This window comes from Ursus maritimus, unplaced genomic scaffold (assembly GCF_017311325.1).
Source record: "Ursus maritimus isolate PB19 unplaced genomic scaffold, ASM1731132v1 scaffold_23, whole genome shotgun sequence".
Classification (NCBI taxonomy): domain Eukaryota; kingdom Metazoa; phylum Chordata; class Mammalia; order Carnivora; family Ursidae; genus Ursus; species Ursus maritimus.
In genome coordinates, this window is record NW_024424786.1 from 20,048,471 (window position 1) to 20,072,624 (window position 24,154).

General features: G+C 50.0%; 1 protein-coding gene across 2 annotated transcripts in view; it reads left to right on the top strand.

Moving 5' to 3' along the window:
- The window catches only part of NAT10 (N-acetyltransferase 10), a 37,006-nt gene that overhangs the window by 7,106 nt on the left and 5,746 nt on the right, over positions 1-24,154 (top strand). For both annotated transcript variants that reach the window (XM_008686821.2, XM_040638938.1), the window contains 19 exons: positions 394-516; positions 2,172-2,233; positions 3,877-3,991; positions 4,087-4,194; positions 7,500-7,633; positions 8,841-8,934; positions 9,056-9,154; positions 11,952-12,088; positions 14,876-15,000; positions 15,446-15,596; positions 15,842-15,938; positions 16,795-16,911; positions 17,962-18,063; positions 18,160-18,234; positions 18,782-18,898; positions 19,742-19,875; positions 20,068-20,116; positions 23,213-23,309; positions 23,417-23,527. In XM_008686821.2, coding sequence (XP_008685043.1) covers positions 394-516; positions 2,172-2,233; positions 3,877-3,991; positions 4,087-4,194; positions 7,500-7,633; positions 8,841-8,934; positions 9,056-9,154; positions 11,952-12,088; positions 14,876-15,000; positions 15,446-15,596; positions 15,842-15,938; positions 16,795-16,911; positions 17,962-18,063; positions 18,160-18,234; positions 18,782-18,898; positions 19,742-19,875; positions 20,068-20,116; positions 23,213-23,309; positions 23,417-23,527 — 2,047 coding nt within the window. The remainder of the gene's footprint in view (positions 1-393; positions 517-2,171; positions 2,234-3,876; positions 3,992-4,086; positions 4,195-7,499; positions 7,634-8,840; positions 8,935-9,055; positions 9,155-11,951; positions 12,089-14,875; positions 15,001-15,445; positions 15,597-15,841; positions 15,939-16,794; positions 16,912-17,961; positions 18,064-18,159; positions 18,235-18,781; positions 18,899-19,741; positions 19,876-20,067; positions 20,117-23,212; positions 23,310-23,416; positions 23,528-24,154) is intronic.

Here is a 24,154-nt window from a genome sequence, read left to right on the forward strand (position 1 = left end):
CCGTGGAGAAGGCTCCCTTAGGCAGTGGCTCCCCCATGTGGTGCAGTTGAGTTTTGTCAGACAGCTTCTGTCTATAAACACATCCAAAACTGAATGAGGGATTTGTGAAATGCAAGTGCGGATCAGTGAAGATGGGAGGATTTCTTCCCAAATAGGATTTTGTCTGAGATTATTAGACACACTTGACATACAAAACCAGGTACCCCTCTTCTCCAGGGCTGGGCTCGCTTCTCTGCCTGTCAGGAAGGGGTGTGTGTGTGTATGTGTCCATACTGGTGAGTTGGGTGGGGGCTGTGGTCTTGGGTTTGTTCTCTGAAGCCGTCCTTTTACTTTATCACCTGGTCTTCGATGCTCTTTGCATGACCAGCCCTTTCCAAGTTCTTCTTCTTCCAGGATTTTGAAGCTTTAACTCCAAACTTGCTGGCCAGAACTGTGGAGACAGTGGAAGGTGGTGGGTTGGTGGTCATCCTCCTGCGGACCATGAATTCACTGAAGCAGCTGTACACGATGACCATGGTAGGTGTATGGTTTTTAACTGAACTCTGGCGGGTCAGATGAAGCTGCGTTTTTGCTGTTGGTCACTTTCTTTTAAGAATTCCTGTTGCACAGCTCCAGTGAGTGGTCAGCACAGGCTCTGGGCTGGGAGATTTTTGACTATAAGTAATGAGAAGGTCACTGTGGAGAAATGTTAGTGGCCCTGACTGTGCCTGGGCATCTCTGAATTTCACATTTGCTTTCGGGTGTTTGCAACATATATACCAGTGAGATTCAGGTATGACGCGGCTGTTACGTAGTTCCATTTCTGGAATGGTATTCTGCAGAGAGCCATGCCAGTGGCTCATTTGTGTATTGCAAAAAAGGGACCACGCACAGATGTCCTCACCAGTCCTCATCCTGTTGGATAATGAAGGAACATTTGCCAGTTCCACTCCTAGTTTGGCAAGAGCTTCAACTCTGGGAGGGGTAGTTTCCATCCAAAGCCGAGGACATGGTTAGGAATGGGAATATGTCTCAGTGGATGCAGAGCTGGTCTCTGACCCTATCAGTATTGCCACGTGGATGTTCTTAGTTCTTAGGTTTTCAGTCATCCCGTGGCCCTGCTCGGATATGGTGTTAGGATTGGCCTCAGGCTTTCACGAGCTGCATTTATACAGTGACCTGGACTTTCCTCAAACCTTAGTAGCTGCTTCCTGTCACCACTGCTCTTCCCATCACCTACCACTGTGGCCCCTCTGGCTTCCTCAGGTGTCCTCAGACATGGCCAGTATGCTCTCACCTCAAGGCCCGAGCACTTGCTGTGGCCGGTGGGTTATCCGCGTAGCCCTCTTCCTCACTGCATTCAAGTCCTTGCTCAGACACCACCTCCTCAGTGTGGTCTTCCTCACACCCTGTTTGAAATGCGTGACCTGCTTTATTTTTCTTCAGAGCATTTGGCAACTATCTGAAGTTACATATTTATTTGTTTACTGTCTGACTTCCTGTGCTTGTCTCTAAACTTCGTGAGATCAGGGACTTTGTTTTCCTCGCTGGTGCACTCCCAGATCCTGGAAGAGTGCCTGGCATTTAGTAATCACTCAGTGCTTGTGAATGAATGAATAACCTGTACCCACGTTAGTTTGTTTGTCCTTCTTCCCCCTTTCATGTGGCTGCCTGCCTCTCACCTCAGAGGGCCTTCCCTCTGTATCGCATGTAAGTAACCACCCCCCTGCCATTCGCTATCACTGCATCCTTTTTTTCATTTGTAGCATTTGCCAGAATTTTACTCGTTTGTTTCCCTCCAACCACTAGACCATAGGCTCCATGAGCACAGAGGTCATGTTTCATTAAATACCAGCGTATACCCAGCATGTCTGGCACACAGTCGGTATGTACGTTTTATTGAACGAGTGAAGACATTTTACGATGCTGGATAAAATGTGGAAAAACGTCAAAGTTGAGATGAGGGGAAGTTTGTTATAATAGAAAACACTACATTGAGTGTTTGATGATCCCAGTTCTGGCAAAGAGCAGTCGGGCCGTTTAGCACAGCAGGTTACGTGGCAGTGGATTTCCAGCAGTTGCTCCGGCGCCTCCTTTATCCCGGGGTTGCTTGTTAGAACGTCCTCGCGTTTAGACCTAGAGCCTCAGCGTTACTTTGGGATGTTTTTGTTCACGGATGTTGTCTGTTTTAGGATGTGCATTCAAGATACAGGACCGAGGCCCATCAGGATGTGGTGGGAAGATTTAATGAGAGGTAGGTCTGAGGCACATTTCTCCCTTAATTGTGGGGAGCCGTGGTGGGAAGCACAGCCGAAAGCTGTGCTTTTGTCTGAGGGCGGTTAGCACGGGTCCAGAGCGGTGAGATTGCGGACGGCAGTGCTGGTTGGGAAGCCAACTGGAGGCAGTGAAAGTGAGTGGGGAGCTGGGGCTTGAACCAAGTCCTCCTCCTCTCTGGCTTTTAGCTTACTCTTCTGTCAAAGGGGTAATTTGTCTGGGTCACAGATTCCCAAAATGTGTTTCACAGAACACTAGTATTTTAAGAGGGACTTTATGTCGAAAGGGTTTCTGGCCAGTTGTGTCTGGGAAGCTCTGATACAGTTTGTCCTGTGTGAAGATTCACTTTAGCCTGTCATAGCCTCTGAAAAGTCTTGCAGCAGCAGGGACCTATTTTACTGATCGTTTCCCAGATTTATTTGACCACAGAGCCCTTTTGTAGGGAACGCTGGTTAGCAGCCTGTGAAACTCCATGAGAAGCCATGGCCTGGATCAGTGGTCGTCCTCATCTAGAGCAGTTTTGCTCACAGGGGCCATTTGGCAACGTCTGGAAACAATGACTTGGGGGAGAGCATTGGCAGGGGCGGGAGATGCTACTGGCATCTAGTGAGTAGAAGCCAGGGATGCTGCTGAACGGCCTAAAACGAACAGAACAGCCCCACAAGCAAGAATCATCTGGTCCGAAACGTTGCTAGTGCTGAGGTTTAGAGGTCCTGGCCTCAAAGCTTGGTGCCTTTCCAGTTTTCATCGTCTCTGGTGCTTTCGCTCAGTAGACAGAGTAGGTCGGGGGGGGGGTGGTGGCCGCGTGCTGCCAGATAGAACAATAGGAAGCCTGGGATAGTAGCTGTTGGGGCTCTCTTCTTGCGCTGTTGGAGGAGTTTGAATTTTCTAGCCAAACACATGTTTTCCTACCCGTGGGAGCATCTGTGTTAATTTCTTAAGGGAGCTTTTCTTTCTTCTGCCTCGTCTTTATTTTTTCTTCCTTGTGGCAGAAGGTAAATTCATTTGTGTATGGGTTTGTTTCCCTGTGTGACTGGTGATCATTTGTGGGGTGGGTTTGGAGTTCCCCATTGAAGGATGGCCTGAGACAGCTCAGTCCTCAAAGGGTGAGCTAAGAGGGTTGGAAAAGGTTGTGTGACACAGGGCACAGTGATGGTTGTGCACAGTAGGAGTGCTTGTAACCTGTCTCTCAAGACAGTTCTGGGTATTCTCTTTTGCTGTATAAAGCACGTTTGGGGGGCGCCAGGTGTCGGTTAAGTGTCTGTCTTCTGCTCAGGTCATCGTCCCGCGGTCCTGGGATGGAGCCCCACATCAGGCTCCCTGCTCCATGGGGAGTCTACTACTTCCTATCCCTCTGCCCCCTCCCACTGCTTGTTCTCTCTCTCATTCACTCACTGTCTCTCAAATGAATAAATAAAATCTTAAAAAAAAAAAAAGCACATTCAGGTGCCTTGTAGGGAGGCTCAGAATCCTCTCGCACTGCCCTACAACTGGGTTTTGGCTTTCTCTAGCTTTCTTAGAGATGTGGGGGCCAAATGATTTTCCCGAAGAAAAGCCACACCTTTGTTGTGTAGACATTACCCTTCTTCCCCCTCAACATCTCATGACCGTTTTGTTTCTCAGATTTATTCTCTCTCTGGCCTCTTGTAAGAAGTGTCTCGTCATCGATGACCAGCTCAGCATCCTGCCCGTCTCCTCACATGCTGCCAGCATTGAGGCCCTACCTCCCCAGACCCCGGTGAGTCAGCCAGCAGTCCAGGAATCAGGGCGAGGCCGTTTTTTGTGAGGACCCTTCCGTGGCAGTGGCATACTGTCTCCTCTCCTCTCTGGTAGGATGAGAGTCTTGGTCCTTCTGACCTGGAGCTGAGGGAGTTGAAGGAGAGTTTGCAGGACACCCAGCCTGTGGGTGTGTTGGTGGATTGCTGCAAGACCCTAGACCAGGTAAGTGTGGCGTTCCGAACTTCCCCGCCCCAGGATAGATAGTGCAGAGGGAAAATAGAACATTCAGAAAGCAACGGAAGCCAAGTTAGGACAAGTCAGGACTTGGATCCTCCTGGGGAAGGGACCTTTTCTCTTGCGTGAACTCATGCAGCAACACCAGGGCTAGTCTCTGTCATCCGTGTTTATAACAAGTCCAGGGATTACCTTCCCCTCCACCCCAGGTCGTTAGTCCTGGGAGTAGAGGGTCTGGGGGGTGGGGTGCAGGGGAGATGGATTGAATTTAAAGAGGAACCCCCCAGCGCTTTTTCCAAGAGAGGGTAATAGATCTGTATTCTTCCATTTCAGTTAAGTTTTAGTGACAAAAAGATTTTTGCTTCTGCTTTGTGTGGAAGTGAGGGGAGAGGCTGAGGCCCCTTGTATTTACCTGGTTGCAGAGTAAGGCCTGATAGGGCCTCTGTGGTGGGGTGGACCTGATCTTTAGGTACAGATAGTGGGCTGGGAGAGAGCTTCCAGAATGCATTTCTGTGCTCGCCGAGGTGGCCAGGGCTGGTAGACTCAGCTTCTCTAGTGGTTCCTGGGCTGAGCGGGAGCTGACTGGGCAGTGCCCAGAGGCCTTCAAGCTGTCAGGTGTGTTCAGGGTTCTGGTCCAGCCAGAGGATCAGTCCAGGCCTCTTGGCACTGGGCTCTGCCCTCATGATGGAAAACAGCTGCAGTGACACCTCCCACTTGGGGCAGAGGCCCAGCAGGCTGATTTCCCTGTTCGTTCTAGAAATAGAATTATCGGCCACATAGCTCTTTTTGCAGCCCAGGCTGCAGGCTCTAGGCTGCTTTGAGCCACTTCCTGGTCTCCTTTGTCAGAGAGAGGAAATGAGTAAGAGGTTGGAGAAAGGGCAGAAGAGGGAAAAGCTGTAAAAACAGTAATGTGAGAAAATACATAGAAAAAAATCACAAAGTATGAAAGAGTGTGCGTTAAAAATTGGAAATGGTGTTTCTACTTGGCAGTCCCACTCTTCAGAGACAACTGCCATTAACAGTTTATCATGTGTTCTTCTGGAACTTTTTCTGTGCATACAAACGGAGATTTAAAAAATATGCGAAGGGATTACACTGTATAGTGTAAGTGGTCCCCTAGTAGGCATTTGGGTTGATTCCAGCTTTTTTCCTGTTGTAAACAATGCTGTTAGGACCTTCTTACAAATACGCACTATCTCTTGGATAAGTTTCCAGAACTGCTGGATTAGAGTGTGTGTGCGCGCGCGTTAAAATGGGTGTTGCGCCGGTTCATGGAACCAGCAACAGTGTGAAAACGCCTTTTTCCCTATACTTTGCCAGCACTGGCTATGGTTAAACTTCTAAGCCTACCAGCCCTGTGCTGTGGGAACGCAGGATCACTGTTCTGATTTGTGTTGCTTGAATTATGAGAAAAGTGGTACTTTTTTCATATAATTACCGGTCACCCAGGTTTTTTTGTTTTGTAAATTATTTTGGGGCGGTTGGTTTTTCATTTTAGCATATTGTTTTAGAAAAAGATTTATTTATTTGAGAATGTGCGTCTGTGCAGGGGAGGGGCAGAGGGAGAGAATCTTCAAGCAGACTCCCTGCTGAACAGGGAGCCTGACATGGGGTTTGATCCCATGAACCATGAGGCCATGACCTGAGCTAAAACCAAGATTCAGATGCTCAACCGACTGAGTCACCCAGGCGCCCCCAGAATGCATTTTTAGTCCAGATATCTTACCCTTCTGTTACGTTAGATTTTTCCTAGTTATGTTTTGTTAGAGTTTAAAACTTTTCAGCAGTAAGCAACAAAAGAGCAAAATACAGTGCTCAGCAAAAGCCAAGTTAGGATGAATAGGACCTGGCTCTCCTCTGAGTGTTTCCATCTGGAGAGACTCTGGCTTCTTGGAGCTTGTCCCCTTCCTTCCCTTCCAGCTGCCTGGGCTTGTGCCTCGTCACTGTCTTCTTTAGTGTCACTGCCTGGGTGTGTAAGGCAACTTCACTGTAAGCCCAGTGTAAGGCAACTGCCAGGCTGGACCATCTGGCCTTCTTCCCAACCTTGGCCTGTTCCCAGGGCAGATCCCAGTAGGGGAGTAGAGTTTGGCCCCCGAGTAGTGTTGTGGTTCCTCCTCTCATTCTGTGCCTCTGGCATCTTGCTCTCCTAGGTGCCAGGCACGACCCTAGGCACTGGAGTCAGCGGTAAAAAGGAGGGGCACACCTGCTTCGTGGAGCTTGCGTTTGGGTGGGTTGAGTCTGACAGTGAGTCAAGGAAACAGGCCAGTCCTGACGTGTAATAGAAGGTGCTGTATACGATGGAGAAGCAGTGTCAAAGAGGGATCGGGAGTGCTGTGGTTCTAGGAGGCCTGGTTCAGAAGGTGGTCCTCGAGCAAAGCCTTGAAGGAGTTGGGGCAACGAGCCCTAGGGCCGTCTGGAGGGAGACTACTTCTGCCACAGGTGCAGAGGCCTGAGGTAGGAGTCTGCCCGGTGTGCTTGAGGACCAGCAAGGAGGCTGCCTGCGGTGAAGCAGAGTGAGCAGATGAGAGTAGGAGGAGATGACAGAGGTCATGCCCCACAGCCACGTGGCCCCGAAGGGCTTGGCACTTACTCTCTGAGAGGTGGGCGCCCACGGAAGGTTTCACGTGTCCAGTCTCTCAGCATAGCTGCCGGAGGGATCCCCAGGCTGAATTTTAAAATTCTTCCTCTGACTGCTATGTTGAGTCTAGACTGTAGGGGAACAAAGACGGAAGTAGAAAGACTAACTGGGAGTCTCTTGTAATAATGGGGAAGACAGGATGGGGGCTTGGAGCAGTGTGGCAGAGGAGGACACTGGTGAGGGGTGGTAGGATCGTATATATTTTGAAAGTAGCACTGATGGGCTTTGCTGGTGAATCAGATGTGGGGAGAAAATGGAGAGGCTCCTGGCCTTAATAGTGGGACAGTTAACTGAGATGGGGAAGACTGTCGATGGAGGAGGTTGGTGGGGGATGCTCTGGGTTCCCCTCAGGTCAGTCTGAGAAGTCTGACAGACGTACAGGTGGAGACATGTAGGGACAATGGTGTGTATACAGGAGTTTGATGGGTTGGGAAGAGGTCTAGAATTGGGTGTTCCCAGCATCTGAGTGGCATTTTAAGCTCTGAGACTGAGAGGAGATGACCAGGCAGTAAGAAGCCCAAGTGCTGAGCCTTGCCTCCTGGCTCGCCAGAACTGGCCCCCTTTGATTTTGCTTCGACTTCTCCACAGTAGTGGTGGTAGATGGCTGAAACTTGGTCTTTCTCAAAGCTCACCTAATAGGGTTCTCTTTTCATAGGCCAAAGCTGTCTTAAAGTTCATCGAGGGCATCTCGGAAAAGACCCTGAGGAGTACTGTCGCGCTCACGGCTGCCCGAGGAAGGGGGAAGTCTGCAGCTCTGGGATTGGCTATTGCTGGGGCAGTGGCTTTTGGGTAAGGAGGTCTCATTCCCCCTCTTTGGGAAATCTGAGCTCTGAGGAATAAGTGTGCGGGATAGGAGTCAAGGGACCAGGAGACCGTCCCTGGGTCTGTGCGGGCTCCTGTGTGAGTCTCTACGTTGTGGGTTCCTGTCTAGACACAGTGACACTGGTTCCCCCCCATCCCCCCAGGGGTGCACACATGTGTGCAGGCGCATGGATACATACACCAGGACCTTTGCGATCACTATTTAAAGTTGAACAAACACACAAAAAAAGTGGGACAGATGTACAAAAGCAAAGAAACAGGAGTAAGAAACCTAAAGCTCTTTAGGAGGTGGGAATATATGTGACCATCTCTGCTGACTGCGAAAAGTACACGTTTGACATTTTAATGATTTCGGTCAGTAGGACATCTTGTTTGCTTTTGAGGAGCTGCCTTTGAGTGTGATGTTCCTTTCTGTTCTTTTGCCCTGGGCAGAAGATTCATGCAGTTGTCAGAAGAGGGTGTACTTCAGCTTCACAGGCAGAGATAACGGACCTAGAATTTACCATGTCCTCATAGGCATGATCTTGCTTGGTGCTCCTAATAGCTCCGTAAGCATTTCACAGTGGGATAAACCCAGGCTCAGGGAGTTTCAGTGAGTCACTCAAGATGCCCCAGCAAGTCATTGCCGGTGGTGCTGGGGCTGAGGTCAGCCCGACTTGCCGTCTCTTGTTCCTGCTGCTCCAGCGGGGCCCGTCAGCACCTTCGCTGTCAGCACCCTTTACGCTCAGCCAGTGTCCCCTGCAGGTTCGCTGCGGCCTTGGCCTGAGCGCTGATTGAGCTGTCGGGCTTCACGTTGTGAAACGCTGTCAGCACAGCTAGTGATGACTGTGAGGCCACCCTCTTGTCCCAGGATGCAGGCTTGGGAAGTAGCACGCTGCCTGTGCACGCGGAGGGAGTCGTGTGCCTTCACGGATGTCAGGAGCTGATTGCCGGGACGTGCTACCTTCACATCGTGCATGTGTTTTCATTAGTCTGGGAGGAAAAATGTGCTCAGATTGGGAGTTGCTTTACTTTTCCTCCCTAAAAAGTGTTCTTTTCCTTCTGCTATTATCTCTGGTAATCACCTGTGTGAGAAGGCAAACAAAAATCTCTTGTTTCCCCTTATGTTCCCTAAATGTCCCTTTTGGATTTCCTAATTACTTAAAAAAAATCACCTTTTTCTTTTGTTTAACAGGTACTCCAATATCTTTGTTACCTCCCCAAGCCCTGATAACCTCCACACTCTGTTTGAATTTGTCTTTAAAGGATTTGACGCTCTGCAATACCAGGTAGGAAGTTAGGATGAGAACTTCCTTTGATCCAGTGCTGGGTTTAAATCTAGGTGAGGCCTCTGAAATGCCCGCTTACTTTTAATTTCTAACGCTTGTCATTGATTTGACTCTCCGTCAGGAGCATCTGGATTATGAGATCATTCAGTCTCTCAATCCCGAATTTAACAAAGCAGTGATAAGAGTGAACGTATTCCGAGAACACAGGCAGACCATTCAGGTGAGGCTCATTCTAAAACCCTGCTGTGTGGGGCCACGTCCTGCTGTATTTAAATATGGTCATTTTACGTCATGTCATGTCCTGTTCTGTGTAATTGGGTGTCTTGTATACAGTGTTGCTGTTTTATGATAAACCTGGTCCAGGTTTTCAGCCTCTTCTCGAGGAATACTTGCAAGCAAACTCACAAACGTATGTCGCCAGGTTGGAAAGTTACTGTTTTATCCCTTGAAAATGGAGTAAGTGGGATTGCGCGTATTCGAATCAGCTAAAAGAACTACAGTCACTGTTCTGACATCAGTTCTGATTTTGCTTAGTTACATAGGTTTTGAGATGGTGCATCTGTAACTAGAACAACAGCCTCTTCATTTAAAAGAAAAAAAGAACTTTGCAAGATGTACTCTGAATCTTTGTGGTTTAGCCAGTGGCCTATTTTCCTTTCTAAACAGTGTTTCCCTGAAAGCTCTATAAATCTCCAGTGCTCTGGAAGCCTGAATGGTCTCCACTTGTCCAAAGGCTGCAGTTCTGTTCAGTTGTAGGAAAGTATCAGTGTGACAGGCTTCCAGAAGGGATGGAGGCCCCTGGGCTCCCAGCGGAGGAGGCTCATCGATTATGTCGGACTTGGGGTGGGAAGTGGGCCAGGTAAACTTGGCAGTTTATGACCTTTATGCCTTCGAAGGGATACGTATCCACCTGTCAGGGAGGTATGCCTTTCATCAGAGGTCCAGATTGTAAATAATGTTGTTGATGCCTTTTACCTAAGGATCTTAATATTTTCCTACTAAGTCTCTTTGTAAAATCTCTTCCTTCTGTACATTTCTTCCCACTTTTGCCAGATTCCCTTAGCCTCACTGAAAGGGGGGGGGAGTCTGATGGTCGGGTGGGGTGGAGGGCAGGCTACCAACAGTGAGAATACAGAGACCTGTTAAAACTCAAGAAAAATACACAAACCAGAGAAAGAAAACCATTCCCTGAAATGCCCAGGCTCAGCCCTTGCTGCTCTTTGGATTTGTAATCAGAGACCCGCTTGTATTGCCACAGTCCCTTTGTCTCCAGGCTGGAGTTTAAACACAGAAGTGACCTGACTTTATGAGGCTCCATTTGGGTCCCTTTGAGGCCTCCTCCTCCTTGCTGGAAATTGAGAAAAAGACGCATATTAGATTAAAGTCAGCTATGCCTCTCTGGGGGGCTGCTTTCTGCTGCTTTTATGAGGTGCTCGTTTAGTTTTTTTTCCCCTTAAAGAGTCCAAGACATGGGGCCCTACTGACGGTGTGTATTTGCTGTTAGAGTTGAGTGGAGTTGTTCTCTACCTGAGCCATCATTCAACTTCCAGCAAAGCAGTTAGATGATCTTATTTGTAGTGAAACACTTCAGAAAAGTATGGAGGTCAAGGTAACTCTCAGAATCCGAGCACTTAAGCCTAAGAAACGTCGACACTTTGTTTGCTGTGTTTATTTCATATTTTAAAAGTCATTTTTACTTCTGTCTTAAAGATATAAAGCATCAGAGACACAGTTGAAGCGCCTGTGGTACCCCTCCCCATCCCATTCCCTCCTTCTTCCACTCCCCATAGGTAACTCTACTCTGGATTGGTGTGTTTCTTTTCAGATCTTGTGTTTGTATTTTACTAGGTAATTAGGCATCCATGAATGGTAAAGTACTATACTTGTCCTTTTTCGGCCTGCCTTGTTCCTCAGCATTTGTTTTCAAGATTTGTCCAGATTGAAGTTTGTAGCTCTGGTTGATTTCAAGCATTGTATGTTTATACTACTGTTTGTTTATGTTTCTAGGAGTGAAACTATTCGATTTAGGGTATGCACAGATTTCTCCCTTTCTTGGATTTTGCCAAATTCTCCTTTAAAAAAGCGTACCAGTTTACCTTCCGACCAGCATTTATATTTTTTTTAATTCTTTGTTTTCCTCAAGTTCTTACTAACACTGGGTGCTTTGTGGGTATTTATATTTTACCTGTCTGTGTGTGAAATGGCATCGCACTGATTACTGAGGTTGTGTGTCTTTATGTTAGTTCAGGTTTCCTCTCCTGTAAAATACCTCTTCGTGGCCTTGCACAAACTTTAAAAATAGCAGGAAGCCCTGAAGAAACTGAAGGGGTGGTTTGTATGCATAAGGATGCCAAACTTAGGGCAAGTTTGTGGTATTAGGTGGCCAAGCTAATAGTATAGTTAAGGATATGTGAGTGTGTGTGTATTAGGAAGGAATCAAGTCTTAGAAGTGTCCTCACCAGTGCAGGGAGACTTGGCCTTAATAATGACAGTGTGCAAGCAGGGAGCACAGGACCTCGTGTGTAGTAGGTGCTAGAGATACCTGGCATCGTCCCATTTGCCACCTTGGCTGGGGTGAGGCTGTTGCTCTGGCTCCCTGGCCAGAGCAAAGCTGGGGAGAAGCATGAGAAGACAGAGAAGAAAGGAAGAGGGAGCCCCACTTATCAGTATGAGGCTAGGCACCAGCCAGGGCATTTTTCTAGATTTCCCCGAAGTTTCTCTCAAGCAACCATCAGATAGGTATTTCCTCCACTTTACAGAAGAGGAGTCTGAGGCCGTGAGGCTACGTGACCCGTCCAGGGGCACATAATCGGTGGTGAACTTCCGAACCCAGGTGTCTGTCTCCAAGCTCATTCTGTTTTGTCCTGCCAAGGAAATGTGGGAAGAGGAGTGAGAGAAAGAAGAACTGGGAAGGGGGAGAGAGAGGGGACAGTGAGTGGCCTTTATGAGGCCTTGTAGGAATCACAGCTGTGGCCCTGGGGTGGCTGGGTAATAACATCCACTTTTCTTCCCCACAGTATATACATCCTGCAGATGCTCTGAAACTGGGTCAGGCCGAGCTCGTTGTGATTGATGAAGCCGCTGCCATCCCCCTGCCCCTGGTGAAAAGCCTCCTGGGCCCCTACCTTGTGTTCATGGCATCCACCATCAACGGGTAAGCAGCTCGGGTGGGAGTCATTGCTCCCACTGTAGGTTCTTGCCCATTAGACTGCATGAGTGAACATGCCTGGGTTGGGGCACGTCGGTCCGGTTCCCGAAGTCAGAGTTGTGGGAGCTGCTTCGGTCTCTCCTGGGGCTTGTGCACGTTGGAGTCAGTCTCATTAATGAGCGGTGTCCACCTCTGACCTGACAGTGAATGGGCAGCACAAGACTGAAGAATTTCATAACCCCAGCGGTGAGGGTCTCATTCTGTCTCTAGGCCTGATTAGGTTTCAGAGAGCACAGGGCAGTACTGATGATCGAGCCGTGTGAAAATACAGTGTTACAGCAACTATCAAATTAGTATCAGACAGCAGTCGCCTTTTTTTTTTTTTTTTTAAGATTTATTTGGGAGCAAGGTGGGGGGAGGGGTAGAGGGCGAGAGAAGATCCCAAGCAGGCTCCCAACTGATCATGGAGCCTGACTCAGGGCTTGATCTCACGACCCTGAGATCGTGACCTGGGTGGAAACCAAGAGTAGGATGTTTAACCGACGGAGCCACCCAGGCGCCCCAAGACAGCAGTCTTATACTGGCTCGAGGGCTTTGTTTAGATACTTGAAATACTTAGTTTATGCTTGCTGTAGAACCATTAGGAAAAACAGGCAAGCAAAAAGAAAAGTTACTGATAGTATCACCACTAAGAGATAGCTTCTGTTAGAATTTTGTTATACATTCTCTATGCATTTATTTTACTTTTTTATTTTGAACAAGAGCGTAAACATAGTTTACATATTGTTTTTAATTTGTCTTTTTGTGTAACAATGTATTGTGAGCTCTTTCCAGGTCAGTAAGTATATATCTTCAATATTGGAAAGATTTCTTTGTGTAAATCACATCTTGAAGAGATAATTCTGTGTTACAGATTTATTATTGTGTTTGCTTTACTTATACTGAAAATATTAAATAAAATGGATTTTACTTTTTTTGCTAATAGTTTTATTGAGACATAGTGCATGTACTATACAGTTTACCCACTTGGAGTGTGTAATTCAGTGATTTTTAGTATCAGCACAGCGTCGTGCAGCCAGCCCCACAATCAGTTTTGCATTTTCATCACCCCCAAAAGAAAAACCGTACCCTTTACCTATCACCGTCTAATCCCTCCCTAGCCCCCTGCCTCGGGGACTACTAGTCTACTTTCTGTCTCTATAGATTTGCCTGTTCTAGACCGTTCATGTAGATGGACTCAAACCATGTGGGGTCTTTTGTGACTGGCTCCTTTCACTTACCATAATGTTTTCAAGGTTCATCCGTGTATCTTGTGTCAGGATTTCCTTCCTTTTAGTGGCCAAATGATATCGCATTGTATGTTTATGCACATTTTGTTTGCTCATGCACCCGTTGATGGACATTGGGGTTGCTTCTGTCTTTTGGGTGTCAGGACTAATGCTCCTGTGGACATTTGTGTGTAGGTTTTCTGTGCGGACATGTTTTCCGTTCTCTTGAGGATATACCTAGCAGTGAAATTCCTGGGTCATATCGTAGCTTTACGTTTAGCTGCTTGAGGAACCGCCAGAGTGTTTTCTAAAGCAGCTGCACCATTTTAAGTTCCCACCAGCAGCGTATGAGATTTCCAAGTTGTCCGTGTCCTTGCCAGCACGCGTGTTGTCTTTTTGATTATAGCCAGCCTACTGAGTGTGAAGTCGTGTCTCGTTATGGGCTTCATGTGCGTTTCCCTGACGCCTGGTGAGGTGGGGTGTCTCACGTGCTTATCTGCCATTTGTAGATCTTGGAGAAATAGCTGTTCACATCCTCTGTTCATTTTCTGTTTGGCTTATTTGTCTTTATTATTGAGTTGTAAGGGTTCAAGGTACAAATGTGTTACTTGATTTACAAAAATTTTCTTCCCTTCTGTTTTGTTCCCCACTTTCTTCATAATGTCCTTTGAAGCACAAAAGATCGTTTTGTTGCTTGTGCTTACTTGTTTTTCTTCTTTTTTGAATAAGTAAATGGAATTCGTTTGAGAAAGCTTTGTTATGTGTGCCCAGGAAGGAGAATAAAATATCTCAAAATCCCAATTTTTTGATCATTCTTTAAAAATAGTGTTTGAGTAAGAGGAAGTATTTATATAGTCTTTAAACATTATCATAGTACCATGAGGTGACATAATCCTGAATATAAACGACCCACTGAGCAGTCTGCCCCCCGCATCACCTACACCGTGACTCAAGGAGGAAATACAAATGAGAAGAGCTGTTTTGGTGACCAGAGTAAAGACGATTTCTTTTTTTTTCCCCAAATTTTTATTAATTGTTGTGTCGCCTTCTCAGTGAAAGTAGGGATGAAAGGAATGACAGGTGGTGGGTTTATTCAGTCTCGATTTGCCGAACCGGAAGCACTCTCTGCCTTCCTTCAGGTGCGTTACTCCAGTGGCAGCTCGCTCACCGGCCATTTTCCGGTGTTCCAGTTCGTTATGCTGAAGGCTTTATTCGCATCATCTTTCCAGTCCTTATTTTTTTTAGTTCCCAGCACTGTCCTGCGAGGTGTGTAGAATAACCCACTTTTGAGGGTGAGGCTTAAAGAGGGTGAGGTCCTTGGCCAGAGGCGCGAGGTAGTCGCGCCGGACTCGAGCCCGGGCCCGCCGGCCCCCAGCTGAGCCTCCGGGCTGCCTTGCCTCCTGCGCGCGTGTGCACGCTCTGCTGGGAGTCCAGACGGCAGCAGGGTGAGGACGGTACTTGTCCGTCCTCTGCTGGAGGGTGGAGTTGGGACGTCATGCCCGACGGCCTTTGCTTTTGCTCCTAGCTACGAGGGCACTGGCCGGTCCCTGTCCCTCAAGCTGATCCAGCAGCTCCGTCAGCAGAGTGCCCAGAGCCAGATCAGCACCACCGCTGAGAACAAGGCCACAGCGACAGCCAGACTGGCCTCAGGTACCCCCAGCGCTCTGACCGGACCCGTCCACAGCAGGTCCCTGCAGATTCTCTTGTGGGATCGTCTCCTCATACCAGCATGGGCGGTACCAGACTGTCCTGCCATCAGGCACAGAAGTTGGGTCCCCAGGAGGTGGAGTTGCTTTCCCCAGGGAACAGCAAGCCAGTGACTGGGTGGGAGGCTGACCCAGGCCTTCTGGGTTGGGCGCTTGTTTGTCACTGCCTCAGGGCATGGTCGCACTGACTTAGTGGGATCCCTGTGGGATGAGTGTCATGGCAAATTGAACATCCCCCCAGAACAGTTCAAAACCACTCAGTTTAAATTCTCAAGCCGTATCAATATGGGCCGGTGACATAGAGAAAGTAGAACATTTGCCTTGCTCTTTTAGACAGAACACATCTAATAATTGTTTCTCATCATGTGCGTGTGTGTTGTGGGGAGCAGCGCGAACACTGCATGAGGTCTCCCTGCAGGAGTCCATCCGATACGCCCCCGGGGACGCGGTGGAGAAGTGGCTGAACGACCTGCTGTGCCTGGATTGCCTCAACATCACCCGGATAGTCTCCGGCTGCCCCCTCCCTGAGGCCTGCGAGCTGTATCCTCCTGGCGTCTGAGCCCTGTGATGGGAGGGGGCAATGAAAGCATTGAACAGAGGGCCTCGGCCCTTTGTTCCATAGGCTGCTGCTCCAGGGAGGGGGAACGTTGAATGTTCTCCGTTTCCTTGCTGTTCCTTCCCTACAGTATGGGGTTTCTCTGGAGGATGCCCAGTCCCTTTTGGAAGCAATATGTCCTGTTTGGGGCCCTCTTTGGTTCGTTTTGGCTGCTTAACTCCAGACCCAGCTACTACGTTAACAGAGATACCCTCTTTTGCTATCACAAGGCCTCCGAAGTTTTCCTGCAAAGGCTTATGGCCCTCTATGTGGCTTCTCACTACAAGGTAACTGCAGCCAGCCCTTGGCTGAACTTTAGTTCTGACATTCCCTTTTTTGGCTTTTCGTATCTTTTATTACTTGATGGCTCAGGTGACCATTGTACGGGGACTTAGATGTCCTGATGTCACGGTCCACTGATCTTGCTGGAGAGATTGCATTTCCCATTGTTCAGACCTGTCTTGGGCTCCTAGCGTTGCATACAGAGTGTGGAATTCCTGCATGTAGCTCCTTGCTTGGCAGCTGGGGAGGGTGGAGAGCTTTGCCTATTTTAAAATGGGTTCTTGTGTTTCTCACTTGTCTGCTAAACAGACGGGCTCAGGTGGCGTAGCAGTGTTTACGTGGTGGCGCCGACTGACCGAGGCCAGCCTTGTACCTCTGGGCTCTTTTTAAGGAGCACCGAGTGGGAGTTTAGAATATTTGAAAGTCTTCAGAACTGAAGGGCATGCTGGGAAGGACACTTCGTGAGGATCTAGGTAGCATTTTTATGAACACCCTTCAACAGAAGGCTGAAGAGTTGGGTGTTAGAAGTGGTGATAGGTTTTCTTGAAATAGCAATGTCTTCTCAGGAAAAGTTCATGCCCCAGCCGTGAAATCCACAGTGCTGATGAGGCACGGGCCTCCTCCGTAGCCCCAGCACTTGTGTAGAGATGACAGCAAACATTTGAGGCGAAGTCCCTGCTAGGCCATTTCAGAGGGTCTCGGGCTGACTGGCTGACGTAACTAGAAAGGCGCTTAGCCGGGTTTCAGCTCGCTGCTTGGCTTTGGGGAGGGCGGGCCTTCAGTCAGCCGGTGACTCCGGAGCGGCCTCTCGAGTAAAGGGCAAGAGGAGTGGTTCTCACGGACTGTGTTTGTGCTCCCCAGAACTCTCCCAATGATCTCCAGATGCTTTCTGATGCGCCTGCTCACCTTCTCTTCTGCCTCCTGCCCCCGGTGCCCCCCACTCAGAATGCCCTGCCCGAAGTGCTTGCGGTCATCCAGGTATGGTGGCCGGGATTTGGGGAACCATTTAGGAATCCGGGATTAATGGCTCAGTAACTGTGGCGTGGGGGGAGGTGTTGATTCCTGGTGTGGAGCCAAGTGGCTGGGGGATTGGAGGCAGGTGATTAGGGTGCGTGGAAGGAAACCACTACCGACGGAAACCCGACGCCCCACTGTTGGAGGAGAGGTCAGAACTGGCCACTCGTATTTTGACTTAGGGCTCCTCCTAAAAGAGAACTTGTTTGTTTCTTTTCCTCCTTTATTACAAAAGCAATACCTGTACTTCTAAGATTAGAAGATACAGATTGGAAAAAATAGTGTTTTTAATGCCTGGCATGTATTTAGGCATTTTTTTCTTTCTTTTTTTTTAAGATTTTATTTTTTAGAGCACGGACATGCACATGAACGGGGGAGGCAGAGGGAGAAGCAGACTCTCTGCTGAGCAGGGAGCCCAATGTGGGACTCGATCCCGGGACCCCAGGATCTTGACCTGAGCTGAAGGCCGATGCTTAACTGACTGAGCCACCCAGGCGCCCCTGCTTACGCATTTGTATATATTTTCCTCTGCATAAACATGAGAGCATAGTGGTAGGAAATCTGCGTCTTGTTTTTTTGCAGCGTGTCAGATACTCATAATCTGCATAGTTCAAGGCCGTACTGCATTTCATTTCTGCACGTGCCATGCTGTTTTGACCCGTTCTCCCGGTACAGCTCAGAGTCCTCGCGGATTGGCACTGTGTCGTGCAGAGTGTGCCTTAATTGATGTGCACACTTGCACCCCGTGCGTGGAGACCCTCGTCAGCCTAGTTTTGCCCTTTGGGCCAGGAGGAGGTGTGTGTTCTGCCTTACGAGTGACGGTGTCAGGATGCCCCCCAGGCATAGTCACGAAGCTTCCCCTGGAAGTGGAGGAACCCGTGATAGGGTTAAGCCCGAACTGGAGTGGAAGCAGCTGGCCTCTCCAGGAAGCAGCAGAACGTTGAGGATGTTCTGTGAGTGGGCTGGACACCTGCTTCTGGCCTGGCTGTCTGCACTGTCCTGCTTCCCCCGTAGGTGTGCCTCGAGGGGGAGATTTCTCGCCAGTCCATCTTGAACAGCCTGTCTCGAGGCAAGAAGGCTTCAGGGGACCTGATTCCGTGGACGGTGTCCGAACAGGTGCTGCCCCTTTCCCGTGGTGTGGCCGAGTGAGTGAAGCTGGCGGTGTTGGGGGTGTTTCTGTGGCTCACTTCCTGGCTCGTGTCTCCCACACAGTTCCAAGACCCAGACTTCGGCGGCCTTTCAGGTGGAAGGGTTGTTCGCATTGCTGTTCACCCGGATTATCAAGGGGTAACACGTCCTCGTGTCTCTCCAGCCTGCTGGGCTCTGTTAGCTGCAGCTCTGCTGCTGGCGGCTCCTTAGGGCAGGTGTGGTTGTTTGGATGGATGGCTAGTCAAGGAGTAAGCAGTTCCAGGCACTCCTCTGCCATGGACAGTTTCGGTGGGGCTTGGGGTGGGCAGGTGGGCAGGGTGATTGTATGTGCTTGCTTTTCTTTTGTGAAGACAGGGCACTTGTGCACCTGACCTGCTTTCCACAGTTTCCTACTGTCTCTCTTTGAAATCCCCACAGAGGAGTCAGCTGTGGAGACGTCCATTTGGGCCTTGCTGCTCTGGGGACCAGCCCTCCTCCTGCTCAGGCTAGATGGTGTGAGAGTGAGGGTGCTAGCGTGCTCGTTCTTCGGGTCCCTGCTCTGACCTCACTGAGGGATTTCATTAGTTTTCTGCCAAGCGTAGTTTGACTTGGAGTGAAGGCTTTCCGGAAGCAGTACGGGGGCGTAGAGGTGGTTCAGACAGATTGAGAACCTTTCTCTTCCGTTTCCCTCCGTGCTGGCTCACAGATGGGCTATGGCAGCCGAGCTCTGCAGCTGCTGCAGATGTACTTCGAAGGCAGATTCCCTTGCCTTGAGGAAAAGGTCCTTGAGACGTCACAGGAAATTCACACGGTCAGCAGCGAGGTAAGCGTCTTTCGGCTGAACTCCTTGTTCCCGGGAGGGTGGTTCTCTGGGTCTTCGGGAGCACCAAGAGCTGTTCAGTGGTCTGGGCTCTCTGCACACTAGCAGATTTCCTCCTGTTTTGGAGAAGCTTCTTGCACTTGAGTGGAGAACCTCAGATCAGCATCATCAGCGTCACCTGGACACCTGTTAAAAATGCCAGTTCTCGAGCCTTGCCCCAGGCCTCCTGAATCAGAGGGCGGGGGTGGGGCCCCGAGATCTGCATCTTAGCGAGCTCCCAGGTAACGCGGAAGTGCGCGCCAGCTTCGCCCCCGCACTCGGCCGGCCCCTCCTCCGTCACTGAGCCCAGACTAAGGGAAGTCGTGTCTCTCTTGGTAGGATCATTAAGGCCACGAACTGCAGCAGTTTTTCACACACAAGTCACTTGCTTTTCACAGTATGCCTGTTCAGGAGGCAGGCGAGGGGCTTGTATTTAAGGGCCGGCTTGGAGGTGTGTCACTTCCCAGGTCACACAGCCACCTGGTGGCAGAGCTGGATCTTCAGGACCCTGCCTCTATCTCTTTTTAAATGGTTAGGCGTTTTGAAACTGTGGCTGTTTTCCTGAATTCTGGGTTTGGAGCAGTGTGATTTCATGCGTGTCCAGGTGTTTGGTGTACTTGGGAATGATTACTAGACCCTGTGGTGTGCCTGTATTTTAAAAACCAGGGAACAGACAAACAAACAAATCTGTCCCGTTTTTTTGCCATGTTTAGGGCCGAGCCTGGTATGGTGGGGGTGCTTGGGAATATCACTAAGCTCCCTCCCCCTCTGCTGGGTGGACTGTGTTCTCTTCCTGGCACCCTCCAGGCCGTCAGCTTGTTGGAAGAGGTCATCACTCCTCGGAAGGACCTGCCTCCCTTACTCCTCAAACTGAGCGAGAGGCCTGCCGAGCGCTTGGATTACCTGGGCGTGTCCTATGGCCTGACCCCCAGGCTCCTCAAGTACGGGTCTGCCTGCCCCTCCTTCCTCACATCGCCCCGTGGCCTCGGTGTCCCGAGAACGAGAGTTCTGTGGGGTGTGTGCACCTTTCCAGGCGGTGTGTTTGTCAGCCACCCGTTGACCACCCTTCCCATCCTCTCATGTCAGCTGCCCTCAGAAGCTGCACGCGGTGACCTCTTTTTGTATCTTTGCAGGTTCTGGAAACGAGCTGGGTTTGTTCCTGTTTATCTGAGACAGACCCCGGTGAGTGAGGCAGAGGAGGGGTGTGGGTTTGCGGTTACAGTTGGTGACAGGTCTGTCCTTATTCGGGCCGTGGTGCCTCTTGCTGTTCTCTGAGCATGTGTGCGCCTGCCTCCAAGAGGTTGATTCTGATGACATCGAAACGGCCGTCATCCCTGAAAGGCCACGCAGTCACGTGCTTACTCCCGCACTGTGTGGTGCACACCTGGCGTGTGCCTGGCCTTGTACTCGATTATAAAGTGGCAGAGTTGCACGTGGACTTGTTCATCAAATTCTGGAATCCTGCAGGCCTTCTTGAATTTGTAAAAAGTAAAACGGTGTTTTTAGGGGAGGGTTGCAGGTGGGCAGACTCCGATTATAAGCTGGTCTCTGAGGGAGGGGTGTAACTGCATGGCTGATAGAGCCATGGAGATTATGGAAGGGGGCGTTATTGACTGGGGGTTCATACAAAAATCCATTTATTTACCACCTGCGGTGAGCAAGGTAAGCCACGAAGCTTATTTTCTAATGGGTAGAAATGGGCAACAAGAAAGAAAATGAGAACTTTTCAGATCATGCTAGGTGCCGTGAAGAAAACCAAACCCTGAAATTGCAGTGTACAGAGTGCTCAGGCTTCTGAGGGTGGCCTTTCACCTGGACCCTGAACAATCAGAGTGGACTGGCCATGTGGACACTCCTGGAGAAAAATGTTTCCGTGCAGCGGGCGCAGGGCCTGAGGTGGAGGTGAACTGGTGAAGTGAAGGAGATGAAGGAAGGCTGGCGTGGGTCACGGTGGGCAGTGTGGCTGGCTGGGGACTCTGGTTACTTCCCATCCAGTCGGAGGGAGGTGTTAAGGAGCCGTGACTGCCGTGTTGACCGTGGACGGCGGTGGCCTGAGAGTGAAGGCAGGGAGCTGGGCACCTGCGAGGGGGTGGGGCCGAGGGGGGGTGGTGAAGGTGGAAGTGGCAGAGGCCAGGCATGTTTGGGGGTTGAACTGATGGATTAGAATGGAAGATGAGCCAGCCGGAGGAATTGAGGATAATGCTTGGGTTTTTGGCTTGAGAGTCTGGGTAAGAAGCTGGAAGATGGAGGTGCTGTTTGCTGAGAAGAGCCGCTGGAGGAGGGACAGGTCTGGAGGGGACAGTGGGAATGCTCTGGCACAGTGTGACGTGTTGTCAGATACCTGATGGGAACGTGGGTTGAACAGTTGCCTACAGGAGTCTGGCACTCCAGGGAGAGGTTGGGGCTGGAGATGGACACTTGGGAGTGTGTTCTTAAGAGAGTATGTTCCCTGGGGTCGAGGACTTCGTTTTCTTCACAGGTATAATCCCAGCACTTAATAGCATCTACCATGTACAGTAGTATTGTGTTCAGTGAATACTTTGGTTCAGTGAATGAGTACATTTTTAAAGTTATTGAAAACTGGGACTGAAAGTCAGCTGAGAGGAGGGTGCATCCTGGACTCTCCAGCCTCCAGAAGAGTGGGTCAGAGAGGAGTGGCCTTGAGCTGGAGGAGAAAGTGGGGGAGGGTATCAGAAGCCCAAGTTGAACCAGTGTTTCAGGAATCGTGGGGGAGCCTGGGTGGCTCAGCTCTTGATTTCGGCTCAGGTCATGATCTCACGATCGTGGAATCCAGCCCCGCATTGGGCTTTGTGCTAAGCTGGAGTCTGCTTGAGATTCTCTCTCTCCCTCTCCTTCTGTCCCTGCTCCTATCTCTGCCTGCATGCATGTACTCTCTCTCTCTCAAAAAAAAAAAAGAAAGAAAAAAAAAAGGGGGGGGATCTGTGGCTGTGGGAGAGCAGGTAAGACAAGGACAAATAAATGGCCAGTGGACTTGCTGGCAGTGGTGATTAGAGGGAAAGCAGCTGCTGTAGAGCTGAGGGATCATCCCCACTGGAGAGAAGGAGAGGTGAGAAAGTAGATGGTTTGAGGGGAAGCAAAAGGGAACAGAGAAACAGGTAGCTGAAGGACATTGGCGTTAAGAGGAGTTTGTCAGATGGAAGATTCGAGAACGTGTTTGCTGCAGGGTGTGATGCTGTAGAGATTGCACAAATAGTAGTGCGGGTGACGGGGGTCTGATTGCAGACCTCGAGAAAGCAAGGGGAGTAGGACCCTGAGTGCAGGAGAGGTGACCACCTCATCCTTCACAGCAACGGGGAAGGCAGAGAAGGTGTTGGTCAGTTGGTTGCGTTGGTGTTGGGTGGTTGAAGTTCTCTTCTGGTTGCTTCTGTTTTCCCAGGGAGGGGAGGCTGTCAGCTGAGAGAAGGGGTGTTGGAGGTTTGATTTTTTTTTTTTTTGAAGCGCACAAGAAGGCCAATATGCAAGGATGGTGCCCATTTGAGTGTTTAAAGTGGGCCTGGTGAAGACCGCTGGGTGTTCAGCTGCTTCCGTGTGGGCACAGAGCAGCTCCCACATGGGCTGGATCCTTGCTAGTTCGGTTGTGGCTGGGCTGTCAGTTTGCTGGTCAGCTGCAAGGAGCTCGCAGACCGTTGAGCTCAGCAGAGACCGTGGTTTCTTCCTGTGCTTTTGTGCTGTGTGCTGCTCATTTGTGACATTGTGTGGGTGTTCTCTTTGAATGCTCTTAAATCCATTAGATATTTCTGTGGTGTGGGGTTTTGTGGTGGTTGTGTAATAAAAATTTAAAAACCCATGCCCACTATTCTAGCACATAAAGAAGCTTGCATTTGCAAGCTGATTGCCAGTATGGGAATTCTAGGTGTGGAGCGTGTTTTGTTGCAAGGTTCCAAAACCATGTGGATTGGATCATGGGGAAATTAAGCTGTAATGACTCTGAGTTCAGAATCTGGCCTGATGTGCGCAGGTGGCTCACTTCCGTGGGTCTGGAGCGGACCGCGTGCTCGGACGATCTGAACCGCTCTGCTCCGCTGCCGTGGCACCTGCTGGGAAGTCACAGAACCAAGCGGCCTCTGCCAGCTGTCCTGAGGGAAGTGAGGCTATGTGGAAGGTGCAGGCCGTGCACAGAGGGCCCTCTCCCAGCTGGGAGGAAGGAAGGCCTGGGGAAGTGCTGCCTCTTCCCGCCCTGCCTGCTTGCCCTTCAGCAATGACAGGTGCTTCAAAAAAGGGTGCTCTTGGTGCCAAGTAGGCATTTGTGTCTCGCAGAATGACCTGACTGGGGAGCACTCGTGCATCATGCTGAAGACACTGACTGACGAGGAGGAGGCTGACCGGGGAGCCTGGCTCCCAGCCTTTTGGAAAGGTGAATTGGAGTGGAAGGGGCGTAGCGAGGTAACAGGCTCTGTCGGGGAGCCTGTTGGAGAGTGGAAGGGGCCCCCGTACCTCTGACTGTGGGGTTGTCCTCCACAGACTTCCGAAGGCGGTTCCTAGCCCTGCTGTCCTACCAGTTCAGCACCTTCGCTCCTCCCCTGGCTCTGAACATCATTCAGAACAAGAACATTGGGAAGCCAGCACAGCCGGGTGAGCTGGGCGGGCTGACGCGGAGGGCTGGTGGTGGCAGATCTTAGTATGTTTCGTGGGAGAAGGAGGTGGGGTGAGCATGGTGGTCCGGGAGGAAGGCCGGCTTAGGAATTTTAGGACTTGAAGGACGGGTCCTAGGCCTGCCTCTCCTCCTGACTGCACACACCGCCCTCCCTGAGGCCCTGCTCTGCCTCAGGGGCACCAGCACCCATAGTACCTTCCATCTGTATTACAAGACTCCGGAGATGTGGTTCGACTTCAGATGTCAGATAGGGTCCTACAGGTAGTTCATTATGGAACCTGATTTAAATCCTGTGAGCTAGGGAAACCAGCTCAGTTCCGAGGCTCGGTCTCCTCATGCATGAAATTGTAGTAAGAACACGCACCCAGCCTTAGGTGGCCAACACGTGGAAGGTGCTTTGGGCACACAAATTCTGTTTAAGTATTTAAAATATTAAAAAGCGGATCATTAGTATTAACAGTTGTAGGTTTTTTTTTTCCTGTTGCTCAATGTGTCTGTGGGGGTGTCCCTTTTTTTTTTTTTTTTGCCAATTATATTTTGATGGAAAAAGCTGCGTTCCTTGGACTGGGCAGAGCATACGCACACCTCTGTGAAGCGGGGTCCCG